This window comes from Megalops cyprinoides, chromosome 17, assembly GCF_013368585.1.
Source record: "Megalops cyprinoides isolate fMegCyp1 chromosome 17, fMegCyp1.pri, whole genome shotgun sequence".
Classification (NCBI taxonomy): Eukaryota; Metazoa; Chordata; class Actinopteri; order Elopiformes; family Megalopidae; genus Megalops; species Megalops cyprinoides.
In genome coordinates this window covers 3213330-3240915 of record NC_050599.1, presented here as the reverse complement: position 1 = coordinate 3240915, position 27586 = coordinate 3213330, and the positions used below count along the sequence as shown (strand labels likewise).

The 27586-nt window shown below is 45.9% G+C and overlaps 3 protein-coding genes across 4 annotated transcripts in view; 1 reads left to right on the top strand and 2 right to left on the bottom strand.

Annotated features, from left to right (window-relative positions):
* Nucleotides 1-1221: 1221 nt before the first annotated feature.
* Nucleotides 1222-2848, bottom strand: smim8 (small integral membrane protein 8). 2 transcript variants are annotated; one of them, XM_036550493.1, is made up of 3 exons: nt 2807-2848; nt 2188-2328; nt 1222-1737 (listed from the first exon to the last, which is right to left on the bottom strand). In XM_036550493.1, the coding sequence occupies exons 2-3, from the start codon at nt 2317-2319 to the stop codon at nt 1579-1581; spliced, it is 291 nt and encodes a 96-aa protein (XP_036406386.1). In that variant the 5' UTR covers nt 2320-2328; nt 2807-2848; the 3' UTR covers nt 1222-1578. The 2 variants fall into 2 exon arrangements, with proteins under 2 accessions (XP_036406386.1, XP_036406387.1); XM_036550494.1 differs by lacking the exon at nt 2807-2848 and adding an exon at nt 2789-2796 and having other exon boundaries at nt 2188-2331.
* Nucleotides 2849-4473: 1625 nt separating this feature from the next.
* On the top strand, nt 4474-7819 carry gjb7 (gap junction protein beta 7). Its single transcript, XM_036549354.1, has 2 exons — nt 4474-4594; nt 6508-7819. The coding sequence occupies exon 2, from the start codon at nt 6527-6529 to the stop codon at nt 7307-7309; it is 783 nt and encodes a 260-aa protein (XP_036405247.1). The 5' UTR covers nt 4474-4594; nt 6508-6526; the 3' UTR covers nt 7310-7819.
* Nucleotides 7820-9673: 1854 nt separating this feature from the next.
* Nucleotides 9674-27586, bottom strand: part of znf292b (zinc finger protein 292b) — a 23240-nt gene continuing 5327 nt past the window's right edge. Inside the window, exons 2-8 of the mRNA XM_036549353.1 lie at nt 22001-22155; nt 20477-20555; nt 19811-19946; nt 19347-19549; nt 18196-18332; nt 17759-17900; nt 9674-17458 (exon numbers count right to left, since the gene is read on the bottom strand). Of these exons, the coding sequence (XP_036405246.1) occupies nt 9839-17458; nt 17759-17900; nt 18196-18332; nt 19347-19549; nt 19811-19946; nt 20477-20555; nt 22001-22155 (8472 nt within the window). The 3' untranslated portion in view covers nt 9674-9838. The remainder of the gene's footprint in view (nt 17459-17758; nt 17901-18195; nt 18333-19346; nt 19550-19810; nt 19947-20476; nt 20556-22000; nt 22156-27586) is intronic.

Below are 27586 nucleotides of genomic sequence, written 5' to 3'. Positions count from 1 at the left end.
CAATTCTCGAATAATGTATTTTGAATGCAATTTTAAAACCATTGTTCGGCAGTCACTCCCCATCGACTTTTTTTTTTTAATCAAATGATGGTTGATGTGATGGTAATGTTTACATTGATTTTGTTTTAAAATATAATTATTCCTAAACATTTCAATTAAATGGCCATTGTGGTCAGCAGTGTATGGATCCTGACAATGTCTTTTTTTGTACAAATTAATTTCTTTAGACACAGTTTGCAAATGTGTGGACAGTTGAGCAATCAGTAAAAACATGTTCCAACTCAGAAGGTCATGACACAGCAACGAGAAACACGGGACATAGATCAACAGAAAACAGCCACTGAACAAGCCATATATGGTAAAACAATGATACAATGAGCACATGATAATTACATTATTGAACACATATTGCCAAACATGAGTATAGTTTGCTTTCAACGGCCTTCATGTAAAACCATGAAGCGTGGACAATCTCATCATATCTGGAATGAGGAGCTTTCATATCCTGACTATATAAGGTCATTGGAATTTCACTGTGAAACATGCTTTTGCGATCTTGCAACCATTAAGAACACTGAAATATACAACAAACTACAAGCCATTAATGATGAAACTAGTTTAGACTGGGATGCCTTCATATGTCAGACCAGGGCAGCACAAACATGGACAGAGATAAGCGCATCCCTGAATGGTACCGAGTTGAAGTCATTCACTAAATGACAACTAGGAAATGTACTGAGGAGAAAGCCCTATTGGAAACTACATTATAAATGTAACGAACACCATTCTTATTAACATGTGCTAGCTTTGCAGACAAAATTCACTTCTTGGTTAACTGGATTTCATTCACAGTGGGTGCACACATACAGCATGTAGCATAGCAATATCTAAACCGTAGAGGCACCTTACTGTGCAATGTGGGACTATCACTGGGCTCCAAGACACCATGTTTAAACTGTGAGTGTAAAAACTGGTGACAGAATATGGCAGGTGTAGTTTTATAAACTGAAACTTGCCTTGTGGAACAGTGTCTGTGTAACAAATAATGCATCATCATCAAGGAATCATTACAATGTGAACACATGCAAGATGTCATTAATATGTGGCCATCTCCCCCCCCCCCCCCCCCCCCCCCCCCCCCAAAAAAAAAAAAAAACTTTCACAAAATACTTTCTTCTTTATTACTGACACACAGTGCACATGATAAATACATATATACATGATTCCATCTAAGGGCTCCCAACAGAACCCTTACATTTTGGGTACATTTTGTAAAAGTGCCAAGCACAAAAAAAAAATGCCAGCGAGACATTAGATTTCGTTTTTCAGAATGTAAATCAAAAAGCTGCATCAGAACTGTTGTGCAGAGACTGACTTTTTTTTCTCCTTTTCATTTTAACTTGCAGTTTTAATTCTCAGTGCTTGAAGTCATTAGACTTTGTTTTAATTTTACCAAGTGTCCAAGTGTTGGCCACTTGTCCTTATCAGGAGTATGAAAGCAACCAGTGGAAATTCACTGGACAGGAAAACAGAGTCAATCTGAGTTTGATCGCATGACCAACATTTCGTCTGACAGCTTCAGTCCCATTTAGAGGTTTTTCTCCTCATGTATCTCTCCCCCTCGCTGTCGACGGCTTCGTACAACTGTTGATCGTTCTCCTTGATGGCATGAAGGTAACCGAGGTACGCCACACACAGTGAGATCGTGACGAGTCCAAAGGCCATCACAGGCTTGTTCTGCACAGACATGGAGAACCACAGCGCGCACGGCATCAAACAACACACAAGTGGAAACACTGTGGGTGTGCACCGGCTGCGTGGATTAAAAGCGCAAAGGACCACTGCATTTCATGGGATTACATACAAGCTTAATTCAAGAAATCAAGTGTTAATATAATTAATAATTAATTAAAACAATTAGATGTAATATAATTACATTTTATTAATGTCATTTAGCAGACGCTCTTACCCAGAGCAGCTTACAATTTTAACAATTTATACAGCTGGATATTTACTGAGGCAACGGTGGGTTAAGTACCTTGTCTAAAGGTACAGCAGCAGTGCCCCAGTGTGGAATCAAACCAAGAACCTTGAGGTTACGAGCCCTGCTCCTTTTTACTACACCACACTACTGTATTACATTTGTGCGACCGTGCTGGATGCTGCATTAATGGTTGGGGTCCTTACAGGTTTGATGAAGAGTTCAGGGTTGATTGCGCGGAAAAGCGTAGTGGTCTGCGCCCCTCGCAGTCCTGGGGTCCTGAATCCCCCCTCCTTTGGAGCGTCCGCCTTGCCACTTCCTGACTCTTGCGATGACATACTTAGGATCTGCTTAAAGTCAAAGATATTTGGTTAAACACATGGCGTAGATACTTAACGTAGTTTTCTATTCTTCTGTACAAGGGACATTCATTGTGTCATTTCATAAGCTTATTTCATGAGCTAGCTTGCTAGCCATCTATCTCGGCGCGTCGGTTTGTATTCTCAGCTTTAGTCACTTATCCATATATCTCGCAACTGTGCTGGAATATAAAGCCAACTGTTACAGCCTGGGCTGCTATCTCGCAATCACTGAAATGACACTGGCAGAAAGTCAAGCTAGCTAGTTAGCCAGACTGTTAGAAATCTTATTGCAGGTGAAAAACACTGATACTTAGGCCTAGCAAGCTTTAAAATGTGAATTATGCAGCGTTAGTTACCTCACCCTGTAATTGAAAAATACGGATGTATACTGTCACAATAAGTGTTAAAATGTTATCTGCTTACTGACCCTAATATGAGAACTAACCTGCTTCTCTAAACTTACCCCTTTCACAGCTGCCTTGCCGTCAATAGCAGGCACCAGCAAATGTGGTCACTCAGGACGACAAATCTCTACGCAAAAGTTTACAGCGCCATCTAGTGTCTGGAGTCAGTCAAGACAAAAATAAAGATGATTGGCGCCCTCGCCTTATACTTTCCCCACCTTTGTGAACGTACCGAGCCCATGTTACAGGATACCTTGTACATAATAAAACCGAGTTTCATTCTTTGGCAGCCTACTGAACAGTTTCTTATCAATGCATATATTTTGTTGTTCGTTTTTTTTTTTTTTTTTTTTTTTAGCACTGTTACACAGGCGCAAGACTGCTGAACAGCACCTGATAATTAATTGATGGCGTGTATCAGTGATATCCCCCTGGTGCATTAAAGCTGCATGATATCGTCTCCAGTCACGTTCAAGCTTATTAGAAAAACAGCTTTCTGCGGCTGTCCAGACCTTTTGGTTATTCTTTGCAAATACGGGCAATAGTCGCCAATAGTTTAACAGCAGCCTATCAGGAGTGTCGTTCCATATTACCAACAATGCTTTCTTTGGCAAAAGGTATATTAGCTTTAGCGCAGAGTGAATAATCGGTTGCAAAGTTAGTGAGTCGTGGTGAATGCCCAGCCTTGTCAATGACAGGTGCATCCGGCTGTGGGAACAATAATCCTCGCTTCAGTGGAGCCATCTCAATCAACGGGTGGCCACATGAAGCCCTGTAAGTCAGCAATGCTCACATACGGTGTGCGTCAGTTGTGTTCGCTGGGCAAGCAAATGACACCCATCACAACGCCAATCGTTCTGGGGGAGAAGTGCTTGGACGCGATGCTCCTCATAGGCTATAAGTTATACCCTGTCAGTGTCATGGACAGCATGATGAAATGGAGACGGCGACACGAATACCTGTGTACATCAGCCTTCATCATACCTTGTCTTTGTCCTACTAACGTAATAACAGCAGACCTTTGTCAGAACGTATACATTAGTTAAGCTGGTAATGTTAATAATGTAACGGTAGTCAATGGGGGCAAACACACTGGCAACTTTTAAGAAATAGTTTGTCATTTTTAAGACAGGCATAATTTCCTTTTAACTCGTCTCCAAAGCGTTTTTTAATGGACGCACTCATGGAAAAATAAAAAAAAGCAAATAAATTTATATAAGTACAGCTGTGCTCTTCCTCATCGACAAAACGGCTTCAAAAAGCATGGTACGAACAAAACCTAAATAACATTATATTATCCTTTTCATCAATTGAATTAAATAATTTTTTAAAGACCCACGCTTCATAAAAATGATTGCACAAATATCCCCCCGTTTTAGCCTCAAATATCACACGAGACATTTTATGTCAGTCCATTCTTCGTCACGAAACAGAAAAAAAACTCATAATTATCAGTTTGCTATGAACGAAAGAGTTACAATACGTGACTACATCTTACTATCTAAACATTTACCTGGACCGGTATTTTTTCTGTCAAACTAACAATTATTTGATTAGATTTATGCTCAAATAATTGTTGAGTAGATTTATGCATTATCGCATGCTGGACCCATCAGAAATTAACTTTACAGCCGTAACCCCGCCGGCTGTGTTCCTTTAACCGGTGTCCTGGCGACCAAATAGGTGTGGCATCTCCGGCAGGTGTAGGATTTGACAGACAAATAAGACGACACGGAAAGGCTGGGACGGCTCAGAAGACCGACCTTTAAAGAATCGCTTCGCTTATTCGTATTAGCCAGTAATATTCAGGATGAGATGAAAGAGGAATAAAACCAGCATCTGCTACGGTAAAGCGTATGACATTTTCTCTCGTTTGTATGTGTGTGCTTGTTCCTCAGAAACAATTCGTGTTCATTTCATGCGCAAATGCTCAATTTCACATTAACGAAAACTACAATACTTTAAAATTACCTATTAATTGCACAGCTGTTTAATACTGCTCGCTTCCAGAATGGTATGCGCATCTCCTTGCATTTTAAAATTCATCACCAGCGCTCTAGCGTTGAGGTTAGTTGTATCAAAACCAGCATCCCAGAACTAGGTAAAAAAGAATATTATCAGATTTTTAAGACACAGGGTGTCCACGAAATATTGACCCTGAAAATATTGTTTAAGCTTAAATGAAATTCACTTTTTATGGTAAATGAAACGCAACATCGGCAAGTACAAGAAATATCAAGCACTCTGCAGTCGCTTAGACGTTAATTTATGAAATGAAAATGCTGATCTAAAAAGTAAAAATATAAAACAATGTCTCACTGTACATCTAGATCGATATAATTGGCCTTTCAATTTTTAAACCGACTGCAATGGATACGGTACCATGATCGAATTGTTTCAAATCGACATTCAATAGGTATATTGCGTATTCTACAAAGTATTACATTAAAACTGCTCTAAGGGGAACTATATTTATAAAAAGATTAGCTAGCTGAAATTGAATTTACGCTGTAACACAATTTCTGTATCCCCAAAACCTATGGTCAGAGGTGTTCCCTCCAATTTACATTGAATTTAACCTTTCAGATGCGTCACTAATCTACTACCAAAGCTCACCTAAAACATACATGGGTTAACAGGTGAGGTCTCAAATAGCAGAATAGCAGGTGAACCGTCATTAAGGGCAGAGACTGCTGTTAGCACCTGAGCAGGTGGAGATGGAACATTTTTGGGTGATCGTGGGCTAATCTGTATATCCATTTTCCAGTGCTATTCACGCAATCTTCTTGCGTGGGTCTACAAACAGTTTCCATCCTTCCAGCGCACCCAACACACAGCTTCTGTCCAGCTTGCACGACACGCACACTTTGCAGACAGAAAATGACTGATTTCTGTTTTAATTTTCAAAAAAAAAATAATAATGATAATAATAATGTGCAGATACACTGATCGTCAGGATGTGTGGATGAGCTAATATATTGGTCTTGGCAAACAGTTCTTTGTCACATCACAAGATAAATCCTAACTCAGACTCAATCTGCACAGCAAGAATGCAGTAACTGAAAGTGACAATTCTTGATCAGTTGCACTAAAATTAGCCAGCATGGCTACCAGTGGAGTATTGAGCAGGTGGGAGGTGCTTCTTTGAAGTCTCCAGCATTTCCTCCTGCTTTAAACAAGATGATAAAAATGCACCCAGCCTTTAAAGCTAAGAGAATTATATAGGTTTATGTACTTAAGACTACTCTCATTGCAATGTACCACTGAAGTAAATGAGAATGGTCCTGAGTTTGGAGGGTGTAGTTTTGGGGTGGTAATGTAGCATAGCAGTAAGGAGCAGGGCTTGTAACCGAAAGGTCACCGGTTCGATTCCTTGCTGAGGCACTGCTGCTGTACCCTTGGGCAAGATACTTGACCCACAACTGCCTCATTATAGCCAGCTGTATAAACAGATAACATGTAAAAAACTGTAACCTGTGTAAGATGCTCTGGATAAGAGCATCTGCTAAATGATAATAATGTAAGGTAATGTAGTAGGCCTGTGCCCAGTATTTCTGTGTCAACACTCTCTCCTTAATTGAGAGCTGGGGTAGAAGTTATGTTTCTGCAGCAGTTTTCTTGCATCAGCAGGAGATATGATACGATACATACAGCCTTTAACTATGTGGCTTTTTTTACAGGTGGATGACTTCAGAGCACATGCAAAACAGACTTGTAAGCATCTGAACCCTCTCTCTCTCTCTCTCTGTTCCGTTCCAAGGCTCACGGAATCTGCGAACATGAACTGGGGCTTTCTGGAGAACGTCCTGAGCGGGGTGAACAGGTACTCCACGGTGGTCGGGCGCATCTGGCTCTCGGTGGTCTTCATCTTCCGCATCCTGGTCTTCGTGGCGGCGGCGGAGCAGGTGTGGAAGGATGAGCAGAGGGACTTTGTGTGCAACACGCAGCAGCCGGGCTGCGAGAACGTCTGCTTCGACCACTTCTTCCCCATCTCCCAGGTGCGCCTGTGGGCGCTGCAGCTGATCGTAGTGTCCACACCCTCCCTGCTGGTGGCGCTGCACGTGGCCTACCGCGAGCACCGCGAGAGCCGGCACGGCAGGAAGCTCTACGAGGACAAGGGCCGCATCGACGGCGGCCTGCTATGCACCTACCTGGTCAGCCTGGCCTTCAAGACGGCCTTCGAGGTGGGATCCCTGCTGGCCTTCTACTTCCTGTACAGCGGCTTCGACGTGCCCCGCCTCCTCCGCTGCAGTCTGAGCCCCTGCCCCAACACCGTGGACTGCTACATCTCCAAGGCCACGGAGAAGAAGGTCTTCCTCTACATCATGGGCTGCACGTCCATCCTGTGCATCGTGCTGAACGTCTGCGAGACGGTCTACATCGTCTCCAAGCAGTGCTGGAGGTGCTTCAGTAAGCGGTATATCCCCATCGAGGAGAAGACCCGCTGCCACTGCCACCACCCTCCGGCCGGCGTGACCGCCGTGCCGGCACCACAGCTGACATCCCCGCGCAAGGATGAGGGAAGCTTACCTTCGCCACAAGCTGAGAAGGGAGCACCGTAACGTATCTCTCTCTCAGAGAGACCTTGTAATGTTACACCCTCTGCTTTCTTGTGCCTGCGGCTCAGTTCTGTTTGTACCCAAATCTCTCGAGTTTGCTTGAGGAAATACATGTCCTTTAAGGGCAGTGTACCTCAAGTCTTTTTTCATGTTTTTTTTCTTACCTAGCACTTTATTTGGTATGTAAAGGAAGTAGATTATCCAGCAGATTATCCAGATACTTAAAAAGGGAGAGCTTTCATTTGCAATACATTTATCTGAGTAAAGGACACTGTTAAATTGGTGAGCATATTCAGAGTGTGCCAACACTCAAAAACATATAACAGACTTAAAACACGGCCGATTTGTAATGACATGCTCCTATGTGAGTACAAGCCCCTTACATTTGGTACATTTTATGTTTTCAAGGTCAAGGGGTGGAACGCTTTTTAAACACATCCACATCCAAGGTGGGCAACTCCATATTAATGCCCACGGTTTTGGAATGGGATGTCCAATAAGCTCATATAGGTGTGATGGTCAGGTGTCCACATACTTTTGGCCATATAGTGTATATATGATTGAACCTATTTACATATATTTCAAATACAACACCACTGTGACACATTCCTGTTGCAGAAAAGGGGTTGCTTTCATCTAATTGTTAAAAACATAACTTTTATGTTTTTCTGTACCAACATGTCTGGTTACTTTCAAAAGCAGTGGTAACATAAATGTAAGTCATATTCATTACAGTATGTGGGGCAGGTTTAGCAGCAAAGTTCAACAAGTTAATTGTATCCCCAGTTTTCTTTTTGGAAGGGGTTTTAGTCAGCATCAATGCAATGAAAAGACATTTTCTGTGCCAGTCTCCACTTCTGACCTAATTTTGATTAACTACAGAGAGAGAGAGAGAGAGCACTGTATGATATGATTAGATGAAAGTATGGTATGTTGACAGCTTTTGTTAGAGCTAGATAGGACACAGTATGGTCACTTTGGGACACTGTTGGTTTGGGTATGATGGCTGTTAGTCTGGTTTTTCTGCTTCCTCTAAACCACAAACACAAGATTTCTGAGAAATGTTACGTTGATACAATCAAGAGGATGACTGCCTGAGTCAGGTAATTCAGTGCTCAGGTGTGGGAAAAACCTGCTGCCACTGTACCCTTTCAGAGCCAGGGTCAGGTTGGACTTTTTAACATCAGCCATTTCTTACAAGAACACACTGCGTTCATCATTGTTTGCCCTGTGGGAACATACATTTAGCTTTGTCAGCTTTTTCATGTGTTGCCTATTTATGCCATTTCTGTGTATTAAACACAACATGAGAAAACAGAACTTTTTACAGCAGTGCAACCTCTGAGAGCCTTTGTGTGTATTACGGCTGGAGACGACACAGAAAAGGTACCTGTGTACAATGTTCACATGATCAACAGAATGTGACATCATGATAATGCTGTTTGTCTGATAAAGGTCATGGAATGGGGAGGAAAAAAAGGCCAAACTATTTTTTTTGCTACAACTGTTATATTAAAATATAGCTTAAATCAGGCCACCCAGAGTATATTTTTTTTTACAGTGATACAAACATAACTTCTTGGTTAAAAACAACAAATACAGTGCCACTATCACAAAAGACATTAAAAAATGCTGGTATGCCATAATCACACTTATGGTACAGCCATGCATGAAAAGGCCAAATTCAAAGGTTAGGTCTGAAGCCAAATGAAATGTTTCCTGGCTGCAGTGATAGGCACAAAAAGTCAAATTTGTAATCTGAGATAATTTCATATACTGCTTTATATACTATTTGGGTAACGTTATGTAAACATTTAAAAAAAGACAAAAGAAAAAAAAAAGTCATACGACACATTGCATTGTGGAGTAAACACACAGATACATAGCACAAGCTGTAATAAAACATGGTTTAAATGGACTGACTTACAGACCGCTGGTGGTAGTAGTTGCTTTAAAGAACAGATACAGTATGTACACAGTTATCTACAGCTTTACATTTACAAAGTAAGGTTTACAAGAACAACCAATCACAAACTATACACAACACTATGCCCAATTGCCAACAGAACCATATTGTTGCAAAGTAAGTCCCATGGGGATATTTTAAAATTGAATGACTTGTCATTCAGTAATTTAAGATTTCATTTTGCAAAGGCAACTTAATTCGATAAGAAGCTTCATAAATACAAACATGCTTTACAGTAATGATTTCCTACACATTACATAGTTACTATAAAAGATCGGTTTAAATGTACAGGTTCTTCCATAAAAGAGCCAAATAAATGCTTTACCCAAACTTTAAAACCGAGACGTTTTATTATTTTATTATATTTTTTTAAAAAATTAAAACTTTACTGTAGTCCACTTCATAACTAACAAATGACTGTTGATACTGTGTAGTGTTGGAAAAAAAAATCGAAATGCATTATTGGTTCTGGACACCAGTCAGCAGCAGGTTCATATTCTAATCCTGAGTACTATGCTTTGAAAATGGAGACATTCAGCCAGTCACTTAACACTCATTTGTATAGTCTATTTCTGAAGTATCACTATAGGTCGCATTTCTTGAAGCTGTTTCAGCAAATGATCCATGCCCTTTGAAAAGGTCTTATCCACCACGATTTTCACATTCTTCAAAGACGTTATTTTTTGAGGGTTTTTGAAGTCTATACGATTTGGGGTGTCTCTTGGTTGTATATACACGTCTGACCTTTTGCACAAGACGGTGGCGGTTTTCAGCTGAATGGTTTGGTGCCGTTTAAGTGCTATCTCAGCAGAGATGTCCTCGCTGTTTGGCCTTTTTGGAGGTCTTGTGGGTTCTGTAGATTCCTCCAGGAACTTTAGGAAGGACACTTCAAACCCCATGGGCTTAAAGGAGCTCAGCGCTAAGGTTTGTTCAGGTTGCTTCTCCTGGGCCAGGGCAGCGTTGGGGGCGGAGTCTGACCCGTTCTCCAAACAACTGACTGCGTTGCTCCTCGTGACTCTCAGTCTCTCCGACGTCTTCCTGTGACTAACCGGCGCAGCTTCTTCACGACTTGCCTTTGGCGGCCGCCCCCTCTTCCTCTTGACCACCACGGAGGCGACGGATTTGGATTCCGAGCTCTCGTCGGTGGACTGCTTGAAGTCGGACAGCTCAGGCTCCTCCTTCCCGGAGGCGGGTTTGGAACTCTCCGTCTCGCTTCCCCTCGGCTCCGTCTCTGGCCCATCTTCGTTCTCCGACGACTCCGTGGAACTGTCCTCAGACTTCTCTGTGTCGTCGCTCCGGGGAAACCGGTCTCTGTAGCGGGAACGCGAGAACTTCTTGCAGAATATGAAGTGGCTCCTCTGTTCCTCTAGGTACCGCTCTGCGAGACCGTGTCTAATGTAGTGCCTCAGTATGTTGCGCTCTGAGCTCACCACAGACTCACAACCCTTTATCATGCACGGGTATTGCAAGGGAAACTTCTTGGTACACATGGAGGAGGCCTCCTCCTTTGATTTCAGAGAGGGCTTTCCGTACTTTGTCCAGTGGTTGCTCTTCTCCTCGTCGCTTTTCTTTTTGTCGTTTTGTCCCTTTTGGATGGGTTTTTTGTTGTCCTGCATGTTCTCCTTCTCATTGTTGTTTTTGACCGCACTGATCTGAGACCTCTTGGGAATAAGTTTCTCTCTCTCTTTATCCCTCCGCTGCTTCATCAGCTGGAGTTTATAGAGGTCGTGGTGTTTTTTCATGGTGTGTCGCAACAAGTTGGACCGCGTTGCGTAGGCGCGGTCACAGCCCTCAACCTCGCACCTGAACAGGCCTTCCACTGGTTCGACCTTGGACAGTTTAGCCTCTTTGTGATCTGTTTCGATATGCCCAATATATTTCCAGAAAGCAGTGAAGAACGCACTGCAGTCTGGCTGATCGCACTGGAACCTACCCAGGTTAATGGTGGACATCAGAGCACCTGCTTTATCCAGGGTGAATTTGTGCAGCTGAAGATAATGTTGCAGCAAGCTTGTCACCATTTGGAATATCCTGGAACAGTCTTTGACCTGACACCTGAACTCGTTCACCTCTGTCAACTCCTCCGCCTCAACCTCACACTCCTTTTTGACCTCCTGCTGTTCCTCCTGTTGGTCTTCCGGTTCATCCTCACTGTTCTCCTCAAATTTAGGCAGGGCAGACTGATGCACAGCGCGGTAATGAAGGATTAAATTATGCTGGATAGTGAAGGCCGCTACGCACCCCTGGTGGACACAGCGGTATGGCCTGTACGGGCTGAAACCCTCACCTGCTTCACTGCTCTTACCCACTGGCTTCTTCTCTTTAGGCTTTTTCTGGCTGTCAACATCAGTCTTTTCAGTTTTAGGCTTCACTGTTCTTGGCTTAGTGACCTTAGGCTTCTTTGTTTTCTCTGGGAAAGAGGTGCCAGTCTGGATGGGCTCTGACTGAAGAAGCCCAGTTGACACCTGTCTCACAGGTGAGCTTCCAGCAGGTGCAAAGCCAACTGGAGGTGGCCCCGCTAGGCACTGGCCAGGTATGGATGGGACTGCTGCATGCTGCCCCTGTGAACACTGGTCAACTACAGGGGCAATCACTGCAGACTGCCCCTCCATTGGGTATCCGATCACAGCCACTGTCTGTGGAGCTTGTCCACCTGTTGACAGCTTATTCATGGGGATACTTTGTGCTGGTTGCACTGGTAGGCCCACCGGGTGACAATTATCTTGAGGTAATTCTGGAACAGCTAGGCTCATGGGACTCTGTTTCTCAAAAGTTTGTGACTGATACTCCTGTTTCACCCACTCTTGTGTGTAAACTTGATTTTGCACAGAGGGCACATCTAACCTCTCTTGTCTCCCATCTGTAGATGCACATTGCTGCATAATATTCTCGTTAGCTGCTGCATGGTTCACAGAGGCGGTGTGTTGAACACACGTAGGAGTACTTACAACTGTGCCTACTTGGTGATTGCTCACCTCCATTTCAGGCTTTTTGTTACATTGACGTTTTATTTTCAGCTTAACCATCTCCTCATGAGATAAGCTGTGGACCGTCTGACAGTGTGCTCTGAGGTTGGAGTTCCGAGTGAACGTCTTGCTGCACATCTGACAGCGGAACGGTGCAAACTTTCCATGATTTTTTTTGATTTCAATAATCATTTCATCTGTATAGCTATGGGTTTTGCTGAGGTGTTTGAACAGAGCGTCCTTTGTCATGGCCCTGTAATTGCAGCCCTCGCTTTCACACGCAAACGGCTTGACAAAGCTTTCAGGCACCTGCATGTCGTTAGCAACGGTGGAATTCAGCATGAGGGATTCAATGTTATTTGAGATCACATCATTACTACTGGAATTATTCATGAGCTGAGCATCCTCGCTCACTTCCGAGTTTAGGTCCAGCCTCTCCAAAGCTCTCTGAATTTCAATGACCATTCTGTCCTCATTTGTGGGTGAGGGAGCGACTGCTGGATTGTCATCGTTGGTCAGAGTGCCCCCCAAAACAGATGTTTCAGGGGTCTGTGAGGAATCCCCGTTTGGTCTAGCCTGACTTGGCACAGCTCCATCACTCTGCGGAGGGGGCACAGATGCAGCCACCCCGCTGCTCACCCCAGCCCCTCTCTCACCGTTAGAAGTGATCTGAATCGCTGTGGAGGGTTCAGAAGTCTGGCTGCCGCCACTCAAACTTTTTGGGACACCAGCTGGGGGACTCTGTAACTCACAGTTCCGCATGCTGGCGTTTGTATCAGCATTGGGCACTTGAGGCAGATTCCCCCTTCTACTGATGTCTCCAGCTAAAATCTGCTCCCGCAGTTTCTTCTTGACATTCTTCTCAGATTTTTTCTTCGCAGAGTCATCCTGAGAGGTGCTCTGCGTGAGTGGTGGCTTCTGAGGGTCAGGTGAGGTGATCTGCAACAGGGGGTTTGTCATAAGGTTCTGTGCCAGACTGGCCATTGCAGCTAGGAGGCCATCATTCGACAGTGCGCCTGGCTGGGGGTCTCCACCATTCCCCTTCACCTCTCTCAGTTTCATCAAAGTTTCAGCTCTAAGTATTTGATTCAAATGGTCTGTGGGCAGACTATTCAACGAAACTGCAGAGTTGTTGTCAGACAGTAACTGAGAAAGAAGAGGATCGGAAAAATCGCTATTGCCAAAGTCCGACTTGATGAAATCCTCCCTGTGGGATTCGGTGTCTGTCTTATTCTGGAGATTTCCAGTGTGCTGTATGACTGTGCTTTCTGGCAAACAACCATCAGGTGGATAAGAACCACAGGGATTCTGGTATGTCTGTTGTGGAATTCCAGAAGACTCAAAAAGATTTGGAATAGCCGGATTGTCCAGAACCTGCTTCAGAACCTCCTCATTTTGCTCACCATCATTTGAATAAGCTGAGCCGTTAGCTTGTGGAAAGCTGACGTTTGGAAAAAACCTTGGCTCTAAGTGGCAACTAGCTAATGAATGACCAGGGTGATCCTTCATAGCTGCATTTGGGCTAAAACTGGAAGATACCGGTTGCTGGTGAGTATTCAATACATGTGGTGAATTGAGAAGATCAAGAAATGATGTCGGCAAATCTGCGGTTAGGTCAGTCTCATCAAATGCTTTACAATGGGACCGCTTGGACAAATGACCACCGAGTGATTTGGGGCTTGGGAATTCCCTGAAACACCTGCAGCAGATGAACTTCCCATCTTTAATGATGGCAGGCCACTTTGCCCTTTTGTTACGCTTGGTTTTTGTAACAGCTGTGTTTATGCCATCCATTCTAGAGGCATTCATACTTTCTGGAGGGCCAACATCTGTGTTTATCTGCAAATTGGAATTTCCTTGCGCAGGATAATCTGACTGTATGTTATTCTGCAATTGTGCACTGATCATTCTATCTGGAGAGTTGAAATTTGAAAATGAACTGTTCTGATTCTGAGGTGGGAACAAAGAATTTGCAGAATTATCTAGCTGATCTGACAAAACAGGATCCTTCAGACTTCCCAAGTAAGAAGGCAACACAGGGTGGGGCATGTTGTCCATAGCTGATGTCAACAGGGAGTTTGCAAGCCCGTCCATATTCGATGGCATGATTTGACCGGGCGTCTCAATGTGGCCGAATCCTTGGTTTGCCATCTCCATCTGAGGGGGGGCACCTGGGATCATGGCACCTGTGAAATCCGAAACGCAAGAGGGATGCAAACTCTCTCCAGACATCGTCTGCGAAAGTCTCGAGCCACTGTCGACCTGCGACTGCAGGAAGGGATCAGCGGTCTCAGAGTGCGGACCCTGTAATGAGGAGCGACCAACTTCACTGTGTTGGGGATCTATTCTCCGCCCGGCGCTGGACGTGTTGATATGGGAAGAGAAAGGCTGACTGGGAAGAGCTTGCATGTGTGAGGTCATCATGTGAGGAGGGCAGCTGGCCTGCTGGGAAAGATCTGGATTATTCCCAGGCTGTGCAGGCCATGGCAAACTCGGCCCAATTTGCGACTGCACCGAATTAGGTTGATTTGGAGAACCTCCCAACTGGGAGAGTAATATAGGGTTTAAAATGTTTTCCATTTGGTTGGGCAAAGACTGACTCGTGACAGGTGCTGAATGTGTGGAGAAGGATGAGTTTGAAACAGCAGGGTTTGGACACCCTGCTGGGTACGGCAAAGGCTGGCCAGCTATGTTACGCATCTGCGTTACAGGGACGGGGAGGCTGGTCCCTCTGCTGTCCTGCGACGCTGTGACCACACTGGACTTCCCTCCAGCTGACATGTTGCGTACACCTGTCTTAGCGAGTTTATTGTTCCTCTTGGCTAACTTCCATTCTACATAGAACTCAGGGTGTGCAGCTTTCATATGCTTGGTGACGCTCCTGTAAGAGCTGTAGTTTCGAGTGCATGTCTCAAACGCACAGTTGTGCCTCTCCTTCTCGCCTTCGGCGTGCACAGCGCTGGTGTTGCACGGAGGCTGTGAAACTGCGTTTGTCATTCCTGCCCCGCCTGCTGGCAGAGGGACAGTCTGTGGAAGAACGGCTTGGGAGGCGGGACGTGGGGGAATCCCAGCTATCATGGCAGACATGTGATGGGGGGCTTGGTTGGTGGCTGGGTGGTTCGGTAGAAACATGCCTGAATGTTGTGCAGGCACTGGTCCTGTGCAGTTGGGACTGTCTCTGTTTCTTTCTTCATTTCCCTCACTAGGTAGAGCATTCTGATCATTTGGAAACATTAACTGGGCTTGGCCCTGTAACATGTTCGGGTGTGATGGTGTGCGAGTTTCCTGGATGACACATGGATGTGGAACTGGTGGGATAGTCAGACCCTGTGAAGCCACATTCCTCAGATCATAAAGGAGAGACGATGCTGAGTTAGGCAGCTCGGGTTGATTTGAGCCTGAGGAGTGAGTGTTCACAGAAGACTGGTTAATGGACCCATCAGAACACGGTAACGGGAATGATGGCCTTTCTAAGTCTGGGGGCTCGGTTTTGAACGGCAAACTGTGCTCCGGCTCATGCATGGGACCCTGAGCTGGGTTCAGCATGTTCTCAACAGAGTGCTTCACTTTTACAGGGCCCCGGGGGTGCGAGGAAACCTCGTCTGCAGAGCTTGATGAGCTCTGTTCAGCTGCTCCTTGCAGCCGAGAAGCCTGATCATGAGGCAGTTCTGCATTGACACAAGCGGAGTGGTTTGGTTCCTGCTCGTCGGACCCACACTGAGGTTCAGCCTTATCCTGCAAAGGAGTCTGGCCCTCAGGACTGGGGGGATCCTCCTCCTTTTTAACGTGTTCTTCCTGGTGCAAATCCAGCTGAGACTGAGCGTGGAATATTTTTCCACAGCCCGGAGTCTTGCAGGTGAAGGTCTTGTAGTGCTGTGCTTCGTGATCGTACAGCATGTACGCCTCGTTAAACACCCTCCCGCAATCGGGAAACATGCACTTAGCCTTAAACACAGCATGCTCTTTCCTGTGAACGAGCAGCTCAGAGCTGGAAACAAAGCTGGCTTTGCAGTTAAGCTGTATGCAAATGTACGGCCTGACGCCACAGTGCACCTGCAGGTGGTCGTTAAGGTGTGTGACGCTGACAAACTGTCGACGGCAGTAATGGCACACCACCTTTTTGCTCTGCATCTCCAGGTAACGTTTAGCCTCGTCACTGTTTCTGTGCGCCTTCACGTGGGCGATAAGATTCCTATAGTACTTGAAACCCTTTCTGCAGTTGACCACGGGGCACGTGTATTCCTCCGTGCCATCTGCCTTGACCGCAGAAAACTCGGCCTTGGCCAGTCTTAACGCTTCGTAATTCTCATCGTTGTTAGCATCCAGACCGTCGTCAGAATTAAGTCCGTCTTTTGCCTTAGCTTTATCCTTCAGAGCGGCAGAGTCAGGATTGGCCGCTTTTGAAGCGCTTGCCAGTTTCTTACTGGTCTTCATGGCAGCGAGCCGCTCCTTGCAGGACTGCTTCACGTGCGACGCCACATGCGGCATCAGCACCTCCTTCGAGTCGAAAGTGTCGGCGCATATCGGGCAGCTGTAAACTCCGTCTTTGACGTGCGTCTGCGCGTGCCGCACGATCCTGTGCCCGAGGAACTCCTTGTCGCACAGAACGCAGTACTGCATGTACGCCTGCCAGTTCCGAAACCGGGCCGATATGAACCCCTTCTCCCTCAGTTTCTTAATCTCCCGCTTTTTCTTCCTCTCGTCCTCCATCTCGTTGAGCTCGTTCGTGGTGTCCCAGAAGCTCTCCGTTTGGTCCCGGTACTCCCCGAGGCCCTTGCCCGCGTCCTCGTCCTCGGGCCCCTCGGGGTTCTCGCTGTCGTTCAGCTCGTCGATGGAGGACACGATGGACGCCTCCTCGCCCATGAGGGCCAGACAGTGCCTCTTCAACGTCTTCCAGTCCCAGAACTCGGGGTCGAAGGGCCACTGGGTCTTGAACACCAGCAGCAGCTCGCAGCGCAGAGAGTTGGGCACAGAGAGGCTCTCCTCCTCCAACTTCTGGTCCGGCTCGTTGTAGAGCGTCTCCACCGCGTAGTACGAGTCCACCGTGGGCTCCAGGAGGAACTCCGTCAGCTGGCAGGCCCGTTTCACTTCCAGGTCAGAGGGCAGCAGGCAGGAGATGGTTTTGCAGATGGTGGCCTTGGTGTTGCCGCTGTCACTCGATTCCATCTGCAGGGCTCTTATGCACAGCTCAATGCACACGGGCAGTCCCACATCGTCCATCTGTGAAATATGCAAAAAAAGCAAATGAATAAAAACTCATCAGTGGCGTTTAGAAAAACTGACCACATCAAATGAGCATTATACTTACATTGTACAATACATTTTTATCACATTATCAGTGGTCTTCATTCTGGCATGTCAATATAAATATTTTTTAACACCTGAACGGATGAGCAATTTGATTAATTATACCAGACGTAAAACAAAATCACTTAAAAGTGATCAAATCAAGAGTACCTCCTTTTAAGCATTTCTTTGTCTCTGATAAAACCAAACGATCGCTGAAAAAGTAAAACTCACCTCAGACTGGATGACCTTGATGAGGAACAGGATGTGGTAGACGGTTTTGGACAGCAGGGACATCTGTCGACATCTGTCCAGAAACGTCTGCGGCGATGACTCCAGCCGTTTGAGCAGCTTGCTCCAGAAGAGCGTCAGCTCCCTGTGGGGAACACATTCACCTGTCAATCAGGATTAACGGCAGCCTTCTGCAGGTTAGCACCGCCACACATTACAGCCTATGGATACACCACTACGCCTTACACAGAGAACATTAAACACCTGTTTCAAAATAGCCTGCAGCACTGCAGGTCTGAATTTACAGGCTAGCGCGGTGTTTACCGAAACCGATCTCAGAAAATTGACAGACGGTAACGCTAACACACAATCGTTATAAGGCAATGTTTGGCAAACAGAGTGAGTCAGGTCGTGTAGACTGAGGGCGGGGGATGGCTCACCAGGCACAGTACATGTCTCCCTGGAGGAGCTGCCGTGTTAGGAAGGCCGAGCACAAACAGAGGGCGCCCTTCTCGTCCCCGTCTGACTCCAGGTTGCAGATCATTTCCAGGGCGTCCCTGCAGTCCACCTTAGACAGCTGCATGGGGAGGACCAGATGACCGGTGCTCAGTTACACCAACTGAAATAACCCCAATTCCAACTGTATTTCCCTTGTATCAAAGCCAAATGTAATACGATGTCGACTAAGCCTGGTCACAGATATCTTAGCGATTGCATGGCATCTGACTCCCTACTAACTCTGTCTGTGCAGCAACCAGACATTTATGGCCATCTGTGTCTCAGAAGGAAAAAGGCAATTAATCTTATAGCAGCACTGAATGAAACACCAGAACACCAGTAACTGAAAAAGCAGCATTCACACAAGCGCAGAGCAACTCAGATACCATTTTTAGGGCTGAACGAAATCAGTTTATCAGTATTAATATTCAATTTTCCATTTTATATTTCCTTGATTGCTGTTTTCTCGGTTTTTCATTGTAAAAATGTTGGGATTTACAAAGTTTGTGGCATTTCTCAGGTGGAATTGCTGGTGATTCACCAATTTGCCAAATCCCGTGATTAAGCCCAGATTCTGTTAAATCCTCCAAATTCTCTGCATCGTGGAATTCACTCAATTTGTATTTTGTTCTTGTAAAAGCAACTTTCCGTATATTTTGTGTTCAGATTTGGGTCATATCATCCCCACAGCACAGCAGCCCAGCAATCACACTCAAAAAGAATCTGCAGTGCAAATTACAACAACTGCATAGATTGTTGTAGTGTTTTAGTCTGCCCTCTTGTGGACAAAGATAATAGGATTTCTGAGAACACAGCATTAGGCAGCATTATTGACCCTGATGCACAAATCTACCAATGACAAAATCATAATTTTCGGATAGCAGACTTATCACTGTGAGTCTTACTGCTATGACAACGTCAAAACAATCTATGTTCATAACCTAGCCTAGCCCCTTCTTCTGAATATCAGATACTTAAGCAAGAATATTGATGCTAACTTTGCCACTCAACACTAAAAGTCGGTAATTTTTCATTACTACATGCATGCAAGTGCACTGTGGGCTTTGAAGTTTCTGCAGAGTGACCCACCCACCTCCTGCATTAGGGACTCCTGAGGTTCCGTTGCGCACAGACAGACCAGGTAAGTCTGTTTAAAGTGGCCTTTTCCTTCAAACCCGGGATACTCTGAGCAGGCCTTTGCCAGCAGCGTAGCCTTCGCCACCTGGCTCTCTTTTATAAGGTGCTTTATCCGCATCTCTGACAGAACAGGTCCTTCCAGTGCCAGAAACTCGTGAACTGAGGGGAAAAAGGGAACATCAACATCGATCACAGTGGTGACACGACAACATACCGAATGCTCGCGTTCAAATATTTTCCCAGTACGTGATGCAAAATCGACCGTAGCCCTCGAGCAGAGCAGACTTTAATGAACAGCTGTTCCTTCTCGCCTCTGCGTTGGTTTCACGGCAGACGTTGTGCTCAGGGAGCGGCAAACAAGGTCTGCACTCTCTGAACGTGACGTAACGGCACTCTGAAGGTGATGGGGCCGAGACCCACCTCTCTTGGTTTCGGGCGTTTCCTGGGAGAGGAGGCGGCGCAGCGTGGGGTGGGCCCACACGCCGGTCTGCTGCGCCACGGCGGACAGCACGCACAGCTGCGAGTTCCCGCTCCGCTGTAGCAGAGTGTGGGCTGCCTGTGCAGAGAGAGGCGGCGGTGAGCGAAACATCCCGCAGCATCTCACACAGCCCTCAGCACCCCGCCTGCCAACCCCACGCTGACCCTTCCAACATGGAGAAGCTCACACAGGAAGAGCAGCAGCTGCCAACATTAGCTTGGTTATCCTATCTCTTAGCTGGAGTAATCAACAGATGTTCCAAGTATTCAAACATTCTTCCGGTGCATCGCGTTGAAGAACACGGCACAAGAGCAGGAATAAAATATCAGACGAGAAATTGTTAAACAGGCTTGCAATGGTAATGCGGGGAAATGGTGCTACTCTGAAACCAACTGTTAAATACCCAACTCTGAAAACTTCACCACAGGCGTAAGATAATTAGAGAGGAAGTGTCAATGAGAGCCGTGACTTTCAGTAAGTGAGAAGGAAAATAAGATATGATTCATCTAAAAACCACACTCTAAAATATATACATTTTTTTATTTTCCGACAAAACAAATGTCAGACCTGAGAAATATCAGACAACACTACAGGAATATACCACTCACTTGCACGGAAGACTGAAACTCCTCCCATAATGCACTGGGAACATTCTGAGGCAATGAGAGCAGCAGCTCCACGCAGCTCCTGCGCATTCAGAGAGAGAGAGAGAGAGAGAGAGAGAGAGAGAGAGAGAGAGAGAGAACATGAGCAGGAAGTCATCAGAGCGCTCACATCACTGCGCAGATGTCTGTCCAACACGCCGCCTCTTCAAATACTGTGCACTCCCTGCAGGAGGTTGCCATCGGTTACCATTCAAAAGTCAATAGCAAGGACGCGACCCCAACAGTAAGCAAAGTTCTGTTGTGCGATACCGTGGGATGCCGTTTTGAGCATTGTGACATCATGATGACAAAAAAAATCCCACTGCCCTAAGTTCCTGATGATCTTTATTTTTGTGCTACTGCTGTATATCTGACATGTATCATGTTTTCATGGCATTTAACACAATTCTGTTTCAAAAGCATGCATATGAAGATTTCCATCTTTGGGCAAATTACTTTCAAATTCACATTTTAAGCTGCAAAGTACTGTTGACAATTAAACACCTTTTAGTGCAATATTCTACTATAGTGGTTATCACTCAAAAAAATTACATATTTTCAAAACTTGAGTATTTGTTAGCCTGTTACACAAAAACAGAAACCTGATATTTGTCAAAGCACTGAAAAAAGAACAGAATACAGTGAATCATCTTAACACACAATTTTAACTTTTGGTCATGCTATCTGTACAACTGATTGTGTAGAAGACCCGCAGTGTTGTTAAGGGATATTAAGTGGTCACATTAAGGCCACCATAAAAAAAAAAATCACATTAGCACCATGGACAGCTCACTAACAGCACACGTAAAATAATAATTATAAAAAAAAACATACGCATTTAAATAATTTCTTAACTAAAAAAACCACCTAAATGGTTTTCCACTTGTATATGAGAGAGAAGTGTTCAGTCAGGTATTCTTATTTCCAAGTCAGTCACCTCGACTTCATCGATCATCTGTCCTGACAGTTTCACTATCATGACCAGCGTCTAATAAACAGAGTCTACTAAACGGACACTGACAGCGATGTGTCTCAGTGACTTTCTGAGAGGACTGATGAGTCGGGATTATGGGATGCAGGGTCTGTGGTTCAGCTGGATCAACAGGAACACAGGGTAGGACTGGGGTGAGGGTCTCATGTTTTCATCAGGTCTGTCACTACATCGGATTACACAGAGCACTTAACCACAGGCAGAGTTAGGAACCTTCCACTCACTGCTGCTGCCACGGTTTCCATAGCTGCCTCATGAAACGAGAGAATGCTGAATCGATCACACCGTGTCCTTCACTAACGAGGACTCGATATCCACCACCAAGTCAGCACTCGGATTGACCTGACAGTGAGATGTAAACTCAAGCAGGGCATTTTCCCGGCTTCTTCTGGTGGCAAATATTCAATATATTACTATGACAACTGCCTGGGATGACTGACACACACACACACACACACACACACACACAGGCATTATAGGAGAAACAGAATACTCACAGGGTCAGCCTTTCAAGTACTATGGATACGTTTTCACACCGGGAGGACAGGCAGGGCGTGGCGCGGGCGTAGCTTAGGAGGGCCACTGTGTACACCTCCATTAGAGGCAGGGGATCCTGTTCGATCCTCCATCGGCCGGCGTACTCCACCAGGGTCTGCGGAGAGAGGCGGCATTATGACATCACAGCTCCGGCAAGCTGGACTGTAGCCATCAACAGGAGCAGCTGCGGCACCTTCATATGACATCACAGCTCCGGCAAGCTGAACTGTAGCCATCAACAGGAGCAGCTGCGGCACCTTCATATGACATCACAGCTCGGGCAAGCTGAACGCTTCAGGGTGCAACATGATTGAAGGAGACAGGGGGGCGATTTGGAGGCCTCACTCTGTCAGTTTACCGGCTGTCTGGCCGAATTTAGTACCACAAAAGATCACAGTGGGGTGTGCTCCCCTTACACAAAAGCAATACTGTGAGGAGTGATGAGAGAGGCAAAAAGAGAAAAGGAGAGAGAGAGAGAGGGACAGGGACAGGGAAAAAGGGAAGGGAGAGGGAGAGGGAGAGGGAGAGGGGGAGAAAGAGAAAGAGAAAGAGAGAGAGAGAGAGAGGGAAGGGTGGCAGGAGAGGGAGAGAGGGGCAAGGAAGAACAGAGAAGATTGAGATTGAGAAGAAATGCTGGGGTAGCTGAGCCCTGAGGGGACATCCTTCATATGAACATCACAAGACCAGGAAGGGGGCACAACAGCCAAAAAAGTCCCTCTCCATCTCAGTTTAATTCAGTCATATACAAAACAGTGTATCACAGGAGCCAGATCTTGGTGCTATGACACTACTCTAACCTTAAGAGCAATACCACCATTAATGATGAACTGATAATGTTGAATTCAAAGGTTTCATGATTGTCTAACAAATACATAATTTGTGCTTCTCTCATTAAAATTTTCGCTGTAATACTTTACAGGCTTCTACAGCATAGTTCAGTTATAACCATGCAATCATCATTAAAACCAATCATCATCTATTTGTTTTATATGCAACATAAAATGCACTCATATGCAGAATAGATTTTTTGACAAATTATGCCTTATTACCATACACAACAGGAACAACAACAATTATAATGATAATAATTGTACCATCATTACGCCACTACCAGCACAATTATCATCATCATAACCATCACGAATAATAAAAACAACCCATTCATGTGTGGACAGACACCCTTATTACGGTTCTTTCTGCACAAACAGCGCAAGGGAAAAAGGGGTGGGGAGATTGAGCACCATAAAGTAAAGTATATCAAAGATCTCTTTAAATTTCACAAAAAACTAAACCCTATCACATGCTCTGTCAGATGGCTCTCACTCTTCAGGGTTCTCTCATTTTCATAACAATGAAAATAATTACAGAGCAATTACTCAAACATAGGACTCATTTTAAAAAGGAGGCTAATCTGATGTTATAACAGACCACTTTTACTTTTAAACTCGCTATTGAAACGCTGCTTATGCTGCTGTTGTGAAATGAAATCATAATGACTGTGCTTGGTTATATTCCCATTCAAGGGGACTGGCTGCCTCAGTACAGGCATAGGCACAGTCCAGGCGTGAGTGAGGCAGACCTCGTAACCTTTCGCCCTCCCCAAGAGGACCAAACCCCCCTGCCAGCTCAGTCAACTCCTCCCCTGTCGACTGCATTAAAGCACTTTAAAATGACCAAAGCTCTGGCAGAGTTCACTAGGCTGATAGGCTAAGCTGGGGGGGGGGGGGTCATCCTGAGTTTACTTTAGCAAGAGCTCCCCCTAGGGGTCTTTCGGGATTAATGCACATGTGACCCTCCATGACCCTGCAGGAAGTCACTTGGGGTAAAAAAAAAAAAAAAAAAGAAATGAAAGTAAAAGAATAAAGCTCAGGTTCTCCTAACATGCGCAAGTGATTAAGAAGTAAGAGCAACGTGGTGTCCCTGCTCCAACATGAAATCATCTAATGAAATGAATACTCATTTTAAAAAAGGTAATAAATGCGCAAAAAAACCTACAATGCCAACACTCAAACACTGCGTCTGTGCAGAACTTTAACCAATTCCGAGGCTAGGATCCCGCCAGCTGCATTTCAGCCTGACTTTTAAAGCAGAAAGCCACAACCTTAATGACAGAACTGAGGTTCAAAGAGCTGCCGGTACCGCTGGGTATCTGAACACATGGAGACATAAAGACGGTTTACTGAAGCCTCTCAGATCCCCTTCTTTAATCAAGGCGCTGGTTGTTAATGGCAGTGAAAAACGAGCTGGCAGGGAGAGCTTGTTCATTAGCGTAACCGCGGTCTCGCGTTAGCGTGTCCCCTGTGGCCGTCTGTAACGAGAAGAGGTTCTGCTGCTTGAACACATAGGTAGCTTCCCGGCTCTGGTCGTGCGTGTGTGTGTGCGTGTGTGTGTGCGTGTGCGTGTGCGAAACGATACCTAACCGCTCTCAGTGAGGTTCAGTACTGCAGTCACCCAGCTGAAGGAGTTAAGCATGAACAGGGACTCTGTATTCTCTGTTCTCAAAAGGTTGACTATTTACATTTTTTTTTTCCCTCCCCACAAACTTTAGTTAACTCAAACCATGTTTCAGCATTGACACAAAAATATGTAAACAATAATAATAAAAAAAAAAAAAAAAAAGAGTTCAGTTCAGGGCTTTCGTTGGAGACGTTTTCATGAGCCAGATTTTCGGGAGAGACGCATCCCAGGCTTTGGGCCTCCGGTAGGAGCAGAGAGGCAAATCCCCCCAACCACTGTTCTCCAAACCCCTTTCACGGCACAGCAGGTACCCGGCACCATGTGCCACACAGTATAGGAAATTGCTTTTGAGGCTAATTCTGCTGTCTGCTGTACTGGCCTCCTGGTGATGAGACGAACAGCCACTGTGGGGGGTAAAAGATGGGTGTCGTGAGTGCTACATGGGCAAATGAATGACAAACAAATCAGAACAACACGGTCATGTCAGCCTGGCTCCGAACTTCCAGACTGTGTGACATGGCACTGCAAAGCTGGGGCCAGATCCATTTTCTCTGCTTCTCCCTCATCTTCACCGTCTCTCTCTGTCGCTTCCTGTGGTCTCTCCCTCCCTTGCTCACTATCTCTCTCTCTCACTCTCCTTTCCTCCCTCCTTCCCGCTCTCTCACCCTCCTCCTCCTCTCTATCCTTACCTCCCTCCTTCCCCCTCTCTCACCCTCCTCCTCCTCTCTATCCTTCCCTCCCTCCTTCCCCCTCTCTCACCCTCCTCCTCCTCTCTATCCTTCCCTCCCTCCTCCCCCCTCTCTCACCCTCCTCCTCCTCTCTATCCTTCCCTCCCGCCTCCCCCCTCTCTCACCCTCCTCCTCCTCCTCCTCCTCTCTATCCTTCCCTCCCTCCTTCCCCCTCACTCTCCCTCTCTTTCCTTCTCTCCCCCCTCCTCTCTGCATGTGTTTATGACAGCCTCTCTCCTCATTACCTCTCTTTTTGGGCTGTGCTCTGTTTCGTTTAATCAGCACAAAGACATCATAAAAAAACGCCTTAATGCCCGAGAGCCCTAATGCCTAATAGCACAGACAAACTGGGGACAAAGCAGGGTACAGCAGGCATTAAATACACAGAAAGATGCAAAATCGCACGCGCACACACACACACACACACACATTCGCAAACGCGCACGCGCACACACACGCACACGCACACACACACACACACACACACACACATTAGCAAACACGCGCGCGCACACACACACGCACACACTCATACAAACACAACCACGCACAGCTACACACACATAAGACATTTATTTTCAGCATGTCAGCACAGACGGATTAACTCATGTAAATACAGTATCGCATATCACAGCTGCCCGGCTGCCACGAATGTCAAAGGTCAGGGCAGTGTTCTTTTATTGCCTGCATCACACTCTAACTGGATTAGGGTACTGACAGCGGTGCCATCTGAGATACGAATGAGGCCCCAGTGATGCTTCCTCTGTCAATAACCAGGTGGTGACAACCATGTTGGGCGACCCAACCAATCAGCATACTGTAGCTGTCCTCGTCATCTGCGTTTTATCTTACAGGCCTGGTATTTAATACAGGGCTTCAAAAGAATACATTACATTATTGTCACTTAGCAGACACTCTTATCCAAAACCACTTACATAAGTTACAGTTTTTACATATTATCCATTTATATAGCTGGATGTTTACTGAGGCAACTCTGGGTTAAGTACTTTGCTCCAGGATACAAAAGCAGGGTCCCAGCGCGGAACTGAACCAGCAACTATTCGGTTACAAGACCTGCTCCTTACCGATATGCTACACTGCCACCCAGCATAAACCATAAACATTACTTGTCACAGTTTCACTTAGGCAATTAAAAAGGCATTTTCCATATCTGGGTGAAAAATGCAGCAACTACATTCAGCAATATGAAAACTGAACGAGCTTCAGCAGAAGGTTTGCCTCCAAAGCAAAGCGTTTTCTTATCCCAAATGACAGTTTCAATGGAACCAAACCCCCAAAATGCTCAATAGCATTAAGTGATGCAAAACAAAATGCGTGCACTGGAAAAGGGTCCAACTGGTTTCTGTTAGTCCAACAAAGCACACAGAAATGGGCAGCTATAATGTGATTTACGGATTTGGGGGGGGGGGGGAGGGGGGTTTAAATAAACCGCTTGTTATCACACCCAGAAACGCAATGATGGGGGAGGGTTTTGTTCGGATAATGCCATGTGGCTTTCCCTTTGTGTAATCACCAAGGACAAGACAACTGTGTTACGGAGCAGGCGAGGAAAACCATCCTCCCACATACCCGATTCGTGTGAACACATCCCGTCCACTTCTCCCCACAAAATCTTTAATCTGATTAAATCTGATCTGCGGAAGACAAAGGGAGGCGACGGGCAGCTGGCGGCGTGTGTGTGTGTGTGTGTGTGTGTGTGAGGCTGGATCATGCATATTCATCACCCAGCGCGCCGCGACCGAACGCACCGACGCATCTCAAATGTCTTCAGACGCGGGGGCATCTGCAGCGGGGTGGGGCGGAGTCTCCGCTTCCTGCGGCGCTCTGAGTGACGAGGGGCGGAACGCCGAGGATGCTACAGCAGGGGTTCAGAGGAGGGGGAGTGCAGGGGCTGAACCCAGCTGCATCGCTCACTGCTGCTCACAGACCCAGCTGCATCGCTCACTGCTGCTCACAGACCCGGCTGCTGCTCACAGACCCAGCTGCATCACTCACTGCTGCTCACAGACAGGTACAGACACCCTCATTATCAGGGCTACCGTTACACCCACCCCACACACACACTCACAGAGACACACAAACACACCCACCCCCCACACACACAAACTCACAGAGACACACACACACACTCACCCCACACGCAGATACACACACACACACCCACAGACACGTGATACACACACACTCACAGAGACACACAAACTCACAGAGACACACACACACACACTCACCCCACACACAGACACACACACACACTCTCTCACAGACACACACACTCACAGCCACCCCACACACAGACACACACTCTCACACACATGTACACTTATACATAAATACACA

Bases quoted from the DNA above. Each gene is read 5' to 3' on its own strand.
- smim8 (XM_036550493.1), bottom strand. From the start codon at position 2,319: ATGTCATCGCAAGAGTCAGGAAGTGGCAAGGCGGACGCTCCAAAGGAG. The intron at 1,738-2,187 runs GTAAGGACCCCA...ATGTCTGTGCAG, and splicing joins CTGAACTCTTCATCAAACCT to AACAAGCCTGTGATGGCCTT.
- gjb7 (XM_036549354.1), top strand. From the start codon at position 6,527: ATGAACTGGGGCTTTCTGGAGAACGTCCTGAGCGGGGTGAACAGGTAC.